The sequence below is a fragment of the Sander vitreus genome, chromosome 4 (genome assembly GCF_031162955.1).
Source record: "Sander vitreus isolate 19-12246 chromosome 4, sanVit1, whole genome shotgun sequence".
NCBI classification, from domain to species: Eukaryota; Metazoa; Chordata; class Actinopteri; order Perciformes; family Percidae; genus Sander; species Sander vitreus.
Window position 1 is genome coordinate 2,112,376 of NC_135858.1, and position 11,789 is coordinate 2,124,164.

General features: G+C 42.6%; 1 protein-coding gene and 1 long non-coding RNA gene across 2 annotated transcripts in view; one reads left to right on the forward strand and one right to left on the reverse strand.

Annotated features, from left to right (window-relative positions):
* The window catches only part of LOC144516436 (uncharacterized), a 19,659-nt gene extending 18,339 nt beyond the window's left edge, over positions 1-1,320 (forward strand). Inside the window, exon 4 of the long non-coding RNA XR_013501842.1 lies at positions 432-1,320. This is a non-coding gene — a long non-coding RNA (uncharacterized LOC144516436). The remainder of the gene's footprint in view (positions 1-431) is intronic.
* apobec2a (apolipoprotein B mRNA editing enzyme, catalytic polypeptide-like 2a) overlaps positions 1-11,789 on the reverse strand; it is a 13,494-nt gene extending 1,705 nt beyond the window's left edge. Inside the window, exons 1-4 of the mRNA XM_078247699.1 lie at positions 11,737-11,789; positions 9,608-9,898; positions 3,231-3,452; positions 2,050-2,358 (exon numbers count right to left, since the gene is read on the reverse strand). Coding sequence (XP_078103825.1) covers positions 2,055-2,358; positions 3,231-3,452; positions 9,608-9,852 — 771 coding nt within the window. The 5' untranslated portion in view covers positions 9,853-9,898; positions 11,737-11,789 and the 3' untranslated portion in view covers positions 2,050-2,054. The remainder of the gene's footprint in view (positions 1-2,049; positions 2,359-3,230; positions 3,453-9,607; positions 9,899-11,736) is intronic.

An 11,789-nucleotide genomic window follows, 5' to 3' on the forward strand; every position in this document is an offset into this window, starting at 1 on the left:
CAGCAATCAGTCCTAAACTAGGTCAAAGCCTAGTGTATGACTGGTCAAAAAAGAATGAAATGGAAAAATCTGGTGCAGTACAATATATATTTTTTTGTCTCTAAATATTTCTGAGTTTGGGCAAAATTCTTTATTGGTCTTTTGTTGAAGAAGGAATGCAGTGCAAAAGCTGTACCATAATGAATGTCCAATTTGTCTAGTCTAGGAGTTTACTGTTTGGGAGTAAACTTAGGGAGTGAGGAGTGTCAGAGAACGCCAAGACCAGCGGGGAAGGATGTATAGCTGCAGCTGTGCAGCTCTTAGTTATGCTGCTATAGTTTTAGACTACCGGGGGACTTCCTCTGACACACTGAGCTCCTCTCTCCTCTCTCTTTTCATCTGAGTGCCTTCATGTCCCAGTAATGCATGTTCATTGTTTTCTCGCCCCGTAGATTTCCCTGGATTGGTGTGGAACCCAAATCGTGTTTGCAGCTGCTGACACCCTGAAATGCCCTGCACTGCTACTGCTATTATTTATAATCACAGTTCTACTATCCTAATTGTTACTATAATTGCCACTGTTCCTCATACCAACTTCTATAATTATTATGAATCATGTAGAGTCCTACATTAGGCCATGAGGTGGGACCAGGGGAGAACTTGCCTGGACGCCTGTTCTGCGTGCCAATAATCAATGTCCAAAATCTGTCTGCATTTCGGTGCTGTGACCCATTTATTTTCCTGACGGCCTGCTCACCATCGCACAAGCAATACAGTCCATTTAATTTAATTTCTGGTTTAGTTCCGTTCATTTTCTTTTGCACACAAATCAAACAATAGCAGGCAAACCTGACACGGTGAAAAGCTGTATGCTTGCCCCTTTTTCCACACACCTGTGTACCTGTGGCTGATTACCTTTATGCCTTCCCAAAGGCAATGCTCCACCCAGTGCTCAAACATAAAACTGCAGATTAATTAGCATAACCAACGTGGTATATAAACAAAACAAAACAAAGTGGTGTAATGGCTCCAACAAATCATATTTCTGTATATCTGTATCAGTGTCTCTGTGTCCCAACTGGAAGTGTTTTGATTGATTGTCAGTGTTTCTAGTTCATCAAATCTTACTGAAAGTGATCCCAACAATATAGTTCGCCACTGCCATTGTCGTTATAGATAGTGTGGACTCCACCATCCACTGGGGTTAGAATGATTTTTAAAACTATAAAACTAATAATAAATAGCTATGGTTATTGTTATAGTTATCGTTCTTGGTGTGGACTAGAGCTGAAGATCTTTGCGGTCTTAATTTCTATCATTGTACACGGGCTCGGGCCGGGCTCGGGCCAGGCTCGGGCATGCGCTCCGGGTTGCGTGGTAAATGAGCGGTCAGGTGATGCGTTTCGATTTGCGCAAAAACGGATGCTGAGGAGGTGAAACAGAAGCTGGCCTCTGGAGGACTTATTTTATTTCTTTGTTCCAGCTTCCAAGTGGCCTATAGCCTACGTTAGTCATGAATAAATGATGTTAAAAAATGTATAAATGACTCATTCTTGACAAAAGGCAAAAGAGCTGTGTGCGTGCGGCGCAGTCTCTTTTTTCTTTCTCTCCCTTTTTCTCCGAGTGGTGCGTGTGCCCGCTTGCGGTGTGAAGCGCGTGTCCGCGCTATTCTCCGACACTGTGATCACTGCTGATAGACGGCCTTTTGTACAGTCGGGCTGTAAACGGGTTCGGGCTTTTAAAAAGCAAAATGTACTTGTCGGGCTCGGGCCGAATTCTGTCGGGCTCGGTCCTTTTCGGGCCGAACTTTTAAGGCCCGATTACAGCTCTAGTGTGGACGGCCCTTTAGGGTGCTTTCACACCTTAGGAGTTAGGTCCGTTTTAACCGAACCCTGGAGCATTTGGTCGGATAATCCGGTTTGTTTGGGGTGGTGTGAAACCTCATTGGCACTCTGGTTTGGAATAGTCTGTCAGAGACCTTTGTTGCATGTTATACGTCTCTCTCTCTCTCTCTCTTTGCCTGTCTCCACAATACATTATTAAAGATCAGAGTTTTCCTTTCACACTTACTGTGGTCACTGTAGAATGTCAGCCAGCTTCTCATGATAATACTCATAGTTATCTTTGCAGTCCTCCCACAGGTTCAGAGGTTCATCCTCGTGCTCCACAAATGTGTCCCAGGTGTAGGAGAAGTCCAGAGGCTTCATCACCCTTAGCTTACATCCAGCAGCGTGCAAGGCCTTGAGTCCGGCCTGGATCTCTGGTTCCTCCCACTCAAACAGCCGAGCAGCAAAGATGCTCAGCCTGACGTTTTTCTTGGCCTTCAACATTTCAGCTATCTTTAGAGCACAAGCAGAGCATGGACTGGAAGACACATACCTGAAAGGAAAGTGGAAAAATGAAGAGAAATGTAATTTTTCAAAATCATTTCACAAATATCTGACTATCATTGTATAAGCGCATTATGATAATCAGATTAAGATGCATTTAATGTATGGACAAAGAATGTTTTCATTATTGTGTACAAGTGTATTTACATGTATTTTTAGCTCTCTGCTGGTCACAGGCAGTCACTCCAAGACAAAATGAGGAACTTGACACACTCCTGGTTGAACCATAGACTGTAAAAATAATGGATGGAGCTTCCAGGTCTGAAAAGTAAAACCAATACGGAAGTGCCTTAAACCTGCATTCTATCTAATTTCCAGCAGGGGGCGACTCCACTGGCTCCAAAAAGAAGTCTGTTTCTATAGAAGTCTATGAGAAAATGACCCTACTTCTCACTTGATTTATTACCTCAGTAAACATTTTCATAATGAGATTATGGCCTCAATTGCAGTGTCCTGAGCAAGCGCAATGAAAAATGACACCAAAGGGGTACCCAGAGCGACAAATATTGTCGCAATGGGACTAGAATTAGTTGAAAGCCCCCTTTGTCTGACTGAGATGCTAGTGTAGACGTTTTGCACCAAAGGCCCCTGACCAAGCCAAGTCGTTTTTTGACGTGCTGGGAGTAAGACTGTGTTGACCAGACCCATAATATATCATGGATATATTATATGCATGAATGGCTACACAATGTATAGGTTTATGTGTGGATTTAAGAGCATCTATAAGAGTGCAAGTTACAAAATATTCAAAACTGTCATGGAAACAACAAGGAACATATTGTCCAGACTGAAAATAAGTTCTTGTAATATGCCACATTCTCTATGCCACATACCATCTGACAGTTTAAGAGAGGTATGTACCAGGTGACTGTGTATTTGAGTGCAGGGTCGTAGTTCAGCAGGCACTGTGTGAAGAAGGCCTCCTCAGCATGAAGCCCAGCGTGCTCATCCTCTAGACAGCCCCTTTGTAGCCCATCAGCTATCCCGTTATCCAATAGGTAACACAGAAAGGTCTTGTTGCGACCCGAGGAGTATTCCACGTTCTTGAACTGGAACTTATAGGAAAAAGGATCAATCCGGTCCCTTTGTAAAACAGAACAAATGAAAGAAACATTGGAATGTTAGTTAGCAAAACCAATATGGGACTGTTCCATTCATATCTGATGTTGTCAAAACGTTTTTCTATTGACAACCAGTCCAAAAAACAATTGAAACACAAAGTAAAGCCAGATTTCCTTCCCCTAAGTCCCCTAGTACAACATTTTGGTAGATTAGGCTTTTTTTTAATTGCTGAACACAGTCTGCCACACGTGAGGCAGCCTTGGATGCATTCTAGGTAGATAACATGGTCGTAAGCTTAAGTATATAAGTTTAAGGTCAGGGGTGCGTACTGTGGTGGAGTTTCCAGACTATAAACTCTGTTAAATTGTGACGAGTGGTACCCTAGGTCACATTCAGGTCATCTTCAGGTTGATTCGGCAACCCTTCATACTAACCTGTCTTATAACACACACACACACACACACACACACACACACACACACACACACACACACACACACACACACACACATAGTGTGTGGCACTATCTTTGTGGGGATCCGTCATTGACATCATGCATTCCCTAGCCCCTTACCCTAACCTTAAAGGTATACTTCACCGATTTATCATTAAGCTTTGTATCAGTAGAAACCCGGTAGTATTTTCGAATGACCATGCTTCCCGCCCTCATGTCCCCCTGAGACTGGCTTTCTCTGTATTGTGTGCTGGAAAAAAGCCTCTGATGACGCAAAAATTGTCATTTAGCGTCATTGGAGGCATTTTTGCCCAGAGTCTGTGGACTACAGCCAGCTAGTTCCGCATGTTTTCAACCCGCCCATGGGGGGTTGGACTGTCGTCTTTACACAAAGCTTAACAAAGCAAGAGTGTCAGCCATCTTGAAGCTTCGTTAAACAGGGCCTCTTTTCAGCAGAAAACTTTTACAACAATTATGTGCATTCAAACTACCGCACATGTGTACCATCGGGATACAGTACAGAAACGGAGAAATATTCAAGAAACTTTATTACAGACGGAATACTCAACACACGAGATTCGCCTGCTATGGAGACCAGCACCTCAGCCTGCGGTGTTGCTCTATGCTGCTGGCCGGTAAGGGAACATCCTCAGCGGTGAAAAGCGGAGGGAGGGCTGGAGCTATGAGCTAGCTAGGTAGAAAGCTAACGCTAGCCGGGCCACCTGTTCCATCAATCCTGCTTGCAAGTGTGTTGTAATTAGACAACAAACTGGACTACATCCAACTTCAAGGAAACTCCCAACGCGAGTTCAGAGACTGCTGTGTTTTTGTTGTTGTGGAAACATGGCTGAACAACAGTGTACCGGACTATCCAGCTACCAGGCCTGCTGCTCTGTCCCCGGGTAAGACTAGTGGAGGTGGGCTGTGTTAACATGGACTGGTGCAGAAATGGGGTGATTTGTATCCAACTAACTGCTAACCGCTGGTGGAGTTTGTGACTGTTAAATTCCAACAATTCTACATCCCACGCAAATTTACGGCTGTGTTTATACTCGTGTTTACAGCCCACCAAGCGCTAATGCTAGTATGCGTTAGCTGAACTTTACGGAGCCTATAATGTGTGTGCACTAAATGTAGCCTGTTTCGTATGTCGTTTTTATATATTTTAAATGTGTAAACACTAGAGCCACAGTGAAACGTTTCATGTATTTGGTTGAAATGACAATAAAACACACTTGAGTTGAGTTGAATGCTGCCTCACTGTCTGTCTGTCTGTAAACGGTAGGCGTGGCTTGGGCGTGGACTCTAAAGCAGTGTAGCAAGCGCAGTCCGGGATTTGGTGTCTTTCATCCATATGAGCCAAAAAACACATTTTGTTTTTACATTTCTACTACATAAGTGACCCAATGTAAAGATATATTTGTCTTTCCAACGGTGAAATTTCCCTTTAACCATCACAACTAAATGTGTAACCTTAACCCTTACCCTCACCCTAACCATAACTTAATTCTAACCCTAATTCTAACCCTAATCCTAAAACCAAGTCTTAACCCTCAAACAGCCCTTTAAAGTTGTTTGGTCCAGCATTTTGGCATCACAAAGCTGTCCGGACCCCACAAGTATACTGTAGTCCCGGTTTTTGGACCCCACGAATATAGTTAAACAAGAACACACACACACACACACACACACAGTTGAATAAACACACACACCTAAGGATAGGCTCTACTGCAGTATGGTTAGGCTGACATTGTTTTCAGTGTGTGCTGAGGTGTTGGGTTCATGATTAAGATCAGCGTATGTGTTTACCGTGCCCACAGTACAAACGCCAAAGGCACCTGACCAAGCACTTTTTGAGGCGTTGGGAGTGACAATGTGTTTGGATTAAAGGTTAGAGAAAGCCTGTATTTGGTAAACAGCTAACCTTAACACAGACATTCTCAGAGTTGGGATGGTATTATACGACGCTACACAGTGGTTCCAATCCTTAATCCTGATTCTCCTTGATCGAGTGTCAACAAATGCTTCTACGTCTATGTCGCTTGAAACTTATTCAACAAATATTTGAGAAGCCTTGTACCTGAACCAACATATCTGGGAAATCTCCCTAAAGCCAGGTATCTGTGTAAATCATGTGAAACATTAACTGAGTTTGATCTTGACCTCGGCACCTTAATGTACCACTAGGAAGAATTTGTAAATCATCATCATTTTTGAAAGTATTCAGTGTTTACCAACTGTACAGGCCTGGCGGGTCGCCAAGCCAACGGGAACCCCGCCAGGTCAGAAAAACCTTTTTTTTACTGCCAAAAAATAACAGCAAATATCCACTGTGTTTCCCCAAAATTCATTCAGCGTAACACTGCTGTGAGCGGTCCATAAACGAGGCATCTGTCCGTGGTTACATGTAGTTCACATCTGTAACAGGTGAAACGAAGATAACGTTAACAGCTACATGACACAATAACGTGCTGACATATTCGTTTTTGTTTTCTAGCTGAGCTGGACCTGAGAATATTCTGTGAAGTTTGCTCAAAGTGATGTTTTATTTGGAGTGAGTGCTACGCCGGACTCTGTTTAAAGAAATTGGCCTTTTAAATGCTACATTGCTTGTAAGAAAATGACGGAAAAGTGACTTATTTTCTTTTGAAATAAGTCCTGTGCTCCATCCGACCCATGCGGCAGGCTATTGCAGTCAACCTAGGGGTAGTCTATATAGACGACGTTCCACTTTTTGTTCCGGTGCCGCAGGAAATTCCGAATTTTAAACTCCGGTGGATTTGTGAGGACTATGGTTAACTGCTCCTCAGATCTCTGCAGGGTAAATCCAGACAGCTAGCTAGACAATGTGTCTAATCTGAGTTTTCCGTTGCACGACTAAAACAACTTTTGAACGTACACGTTCCACCAAAACAAGTTCCTTCCCGAGGCTATTTTTGCTGCGGCTCCGTGCGGAGCTTAGCACCGCCCATGGCAATTGTGATTGCTTTAAAGAAATGCCAATGAACCAGAGCACATTTTTCTCCCATCCTGGAATGCTGTGTAGACTAGCCAGACCCTCCTCTGCAGCATGTGAAGGATGGTCTGGCAAAGCGAGACTAACCCAAAGGAAACAATGGTATTAAACCTCAAAAAGTCGAGCTGTGAGTTGATTTTCATATTTGCTAATGAATGCCCCAATGAAAAACAGATTAAAAAAATAACAGTGCCGCTTGCATTAATTGGGAAATAATTCAAACAAACACCGTCAGCTTGTTACACTCGGCTGACCATGCAAAAACCCTGGTGTGGACCTTTAAATAGATGGCAGGATCTACAGCAGGATTAGATATCACCACAGCACCTGTTTCTGTTTGAGTCGAGGGAACATGAAGGATGGTGAGAGGGGTGTCAGGTTGATAAGGTGGGGGCAGGATTGCAGCAGCAGGCAGAGCTAATTTCAAACCGTCTACATGGCTGAGACTGGAATTCCAATGCATTATTATTAGACTGGTTGTCATGTGACCCAGCTCTTATGGTGGTTCCCAAACGTTTTTCTGCAGAGGCCCCCCCTTTTGTAGATACAAATATTTTCAAGCATTTTCAAGACAGTCCTTTCACAAACTTGTCCATGCTTTTCTAACAGTGCAGCATGGGGGCGCACCCCCCAGTTTGGGAACCACTGTAACCAACCAGTACAGGCTTCATCTCTCTCTCTCTCTCTCTCTCTCTCTCTCTCTGTGGAGTCAGTAAATAACTTTTGAAAATCAGTATCATTAAATGAATAGAATGATGTATGTATGGCCGTCTCTTGGCTCCCACCCAGCTGAGTGGTTCTCCAGAGCCAGGTGTATCCTTTGGGGCAGGTCAGCTGCTGTTGCTCTTGCTCTCTTTCTTGCTCCATACTTTAAAACCAGCCTGCTTACTTGTACCAGAAAAGAATAAGGTGGTGGGGAAGCAGATATGGATGCATGATCATTCGCATGCAATCAAATCGCAATCACGTCTGAGCACTATTTTTTATAAAAGAAATTGATATTGAAAATAAGTTCTGCAGTAACAAACACATGGTGCGTTCCATTTGTATGCGGAAGACGGAATTTCCGAATTCCAACTTGAACATTTTAAATGGAACGCCCCTTGAAGTCGGATTTCCGACTTGGTTAATGGAACGCAGCAATACAGGGAATGTTTTGGACTATACTGTACTTTCTGCAGAAGCAGGAAACCAATGGTGAAACAGTGTAATCAATTTCAGCATTTTTATTTTGGCGAGAGAACTTCATCGTAAATATAATCACGGTGCAAAAGATTAAATTATCCCATTTTGTCTAATGAAAGAACGAGAATGAGTCCCCCTCAGCATTTCTATTTGTCTCTCCATCTCTCCTGTGGGCAGGGCGTCTTTCAGTTCAACAGTCAACACACAACCTGCCATTTGATTGCCATTGAATGTGAATGAACATTGGCATGCAAATAAGTTTCAATGTCCCATTCATTGTCTCAATGCGCTGTAGGTCCATCATGCTGCGGAGGAGAGTACCAACGTAAATCTACGCTGCTCCTGGCGGCTAAAGGGTGTTTATTGGGTTTTCTGAAGATTATCCTATCATTATGACGATACAGGCATGCGCAGAATAGGTATTTTGGGAAAGTCATTGCAGGATGGAAACAATAACAACGGCAAAACAATACCAATAACAACCAACAACATTTTACTTATTGTGTGTTGGGGCTAGCAGCAGTTCAGTCCGTAGGGACTTGGCTTGAGAAACCAGAGGGTCGCTGGTTCAAGTCTGCTGAGGTGCCCTTGGCGTATGTGTGTGTGTGTGTGCGTGTGTGTGTAATGGCCGCGACTGTTCAAAACAATGGCGGACAGATCTGTGTACCAAACCATCTGGCGCGTCAGGTTAGTCTTGTCATGCATTTGTCAAAAAAAACGTTCCACTATACAATCACAGCTTTATTTTTATTTTTTATAAACTGCAGAACTTTGGAGAAATGCTATGCAATAAGAATTACAGTGCTTAACTTTTCGTAGCTATATGTACGAATGGTTTATGAGAACAACCTGAGATACCCATGTAAATTCATACTGGTTTCCCCATGTGCAGATCCACATACACAACATAGAGGGAGACACATAGAAGACTTCACACAAGCACCTAATGATGCTGCTAATCTTAGTAAAAACATTCTAGTAAAGAGAAGTTTGTAATGCTTTTATTTTGAAATACGTTTAACAAGTCCCGAGTGATAGTCAATGGCAGTAGTTTAGTAAGTTAGTTATGTTTTTTTTTAATCAATTCTAAGTGAAGTTAGCAGTTGGTCTGAATCTATATTTGGACATGTTATGGTAACTGCAATAAAACAACCTGCACAATGCACCACACAGATCATAGGTTATGTTATGTTAGGTAGGTTTGTCACTTTATAAGTTACTGGTTCAGGTACTTGGCTGATTTTAACTCATGTTTAGTATGTCACACATTAAAAAATGTTACCACATTAGGCATTAAAAGGAATTCACTCTTAAATGCCAGACAGTTCACTGTAAGTGCTTCTCAGTGCAAGCATGTGGGATCAGTTCATTAAATCTGATTTAGACAGAGTAAAGGCATCATCAGCCAAAACTTTGGAAATAAAACAAATGTAGAATGAGGATAGGATACCTCAGCTATGCACAGTCTTAGCTCTGTCTATTAAACTGCTTCATGAACCATACTTGGTGATATGGACCTACCCTTTGATGATTTCAAATGGAGGTAGTTCCATTGGCTCAACCTGAAAATCTCCATTCTGACCGTTGGCTGCTGCACCATTGGCGGCTGCTGCCTCAGGGGACGGGCCCTCTCCATTATGTGCTGCCCCTTCTCCTTGTGCTCCTTGATTCTTCACTTTCTTTACATCCTTGGTCTTTTCAGCCGACTCTTTTTCTTTTTCTTCTTTCTCTTTTCTTCTCATTGGTGTACGACTTTTGTCAGCCATGGCGAAAGAACGTCTTTCGAGGGAATTTGAGAAAAGTTCTGAAAGTCTGCGTGGAAAGAGTTAAGGTGAATTTAAAAAAAGACAAGACGTAGAAAAAGACAGGGCAGAACGCAGGAGAAGACCTGAAACGAAAAAATAAATGACTAAACAGAAGACAGGCAGAAAGGAAGGGAGACCAAGTGAGGGGGAGGAGTGGAATGGTAGAGAGGGCAGAAGAGGGCAGGGGGAGAAAGAAGTGCAAGGAGCTAACCAAAGAGAGAGAGAGAGAGAGAGAGAGAGAGAGAGAGAGAGAGGGGGGGGAGACAGAGAGAGAGAGAGAGAGAGAGAGAGAGAGGGGGGGATCAAAGTGGTCATTGAGGGGGTTCCCCAACAAAAAGGGGAATCATTTATTTACACTATAATTCCAACCATGACTATTTTGGTCATGGGTTTTATACACTTTCTGTAATAAAACATCTAAAAGCAAACATCCTATCAAATGGGGGACCATCCGAAAATGAAATCTTATCAAAGGGGGGTCCGTGGTCTAATTTGTGTCAGATTGGGGGTCCTTGACGTGAAAAAGTTTGGGAACCACTCATGTAAATAAGTGATTCAATGGGCTCTCAGAAGGAAACACTGGATACTTGATATTGTTTTTTTGGCACATAAATTGAAAGATTTAAAGTTAAAACTCAGCATACAAGCAGCTTCAATCTAAAAAATATGTGTTGGCACTGGCCTTTAAAGGCCCATATGGGTCAAACCATGCTAGATACACACAGGCAGCTGCAGCTCACAGACCAAGCACGTCTATTTAAAGAGCCTGAGAGAGGGGGGAGGCAGGGCCCCAGCTCTTATCTGCATTTTGACAGACTAAGATTGCAGCTACTGATAGTAAGACACATGCAGCTTTTTGTTGGCAGTGTGGAGAATAAACTGCACATTGTGATTCTGGATAAGTAATGAAAAAGGCTTAATATGGCGTAATAGGAGTTGTCTGTTAACTTGCATGGAGGCAGAAGACTTTTTAGTATCTCACAGATATGTAACAGGGTATAGACGGACTGAATAATGCGGTCAGTATAAATGCCAGCTGGCTAAAACGTGGTTGGCTTGAGTCCACATTCAGTATTCTCATTAGAAGACTCTCTGTCCAACAAGTCAACGTAAACGAGGATATGGGTGGTTTATTCCTATCCTCTAATACAGGGGTCTTCAATGTTTTTAAGCTAAGGACCCCTTAACTGAAAGAGAGATGGAGCAGGGACCACCTACTACATATATTGTATAAAATCAAGTTGCATATTAAACTGGGCCTACAGTAACGTGTAGGGCAGCCTGAAGCCTTTATGGAAACATTTTTGGCATAGAAAGCTATTCAAATAGCCTAATAATTGTTGCCATGATTTTATAGTAAATCTTGCTTTAATGTTAAACATACATGTGGCACAGTGAATCCTTAGGATGAATTGTACCTGTCGATGGCCTTACTGACTAAAGTACCATATATGCCAGTAAGCAGTGGGGATTTATATTTGCTAATAATATGTTGGATTCATGTTAAGACTTTTTATTTTTTGAAAAAACTTTCAAAAAATTACAATAATTTGGTGGCCCCCCTGCATTGACTCTGAAGCCCCCCTAGGGGTCCTGGACCCCCTGTTGAAGATCCCTGCTCTAATAAGACCCACCGGAGCATTTCATAAATTAGCGCCCCTGGCAGTGGTGGAAATACGACATTTTATCTAAAGCACAGAATGTAATGTTAACAGTCACAATTTTAAACACGTCTTTAAAAAAGTCCCGGTTGGTGTAAAAGTTGCCTCAAATCTGCTTTCATCGCCCTCATTTTTCAATCATCTGTTATTTTATTTTGTAGCCTGTGTGTTTTTCCTCTCTTACCGTCCTGGGTGAGAAGCTGTGGCGTAGTTGGCGTTCGCCTTTTACGGTTTCCT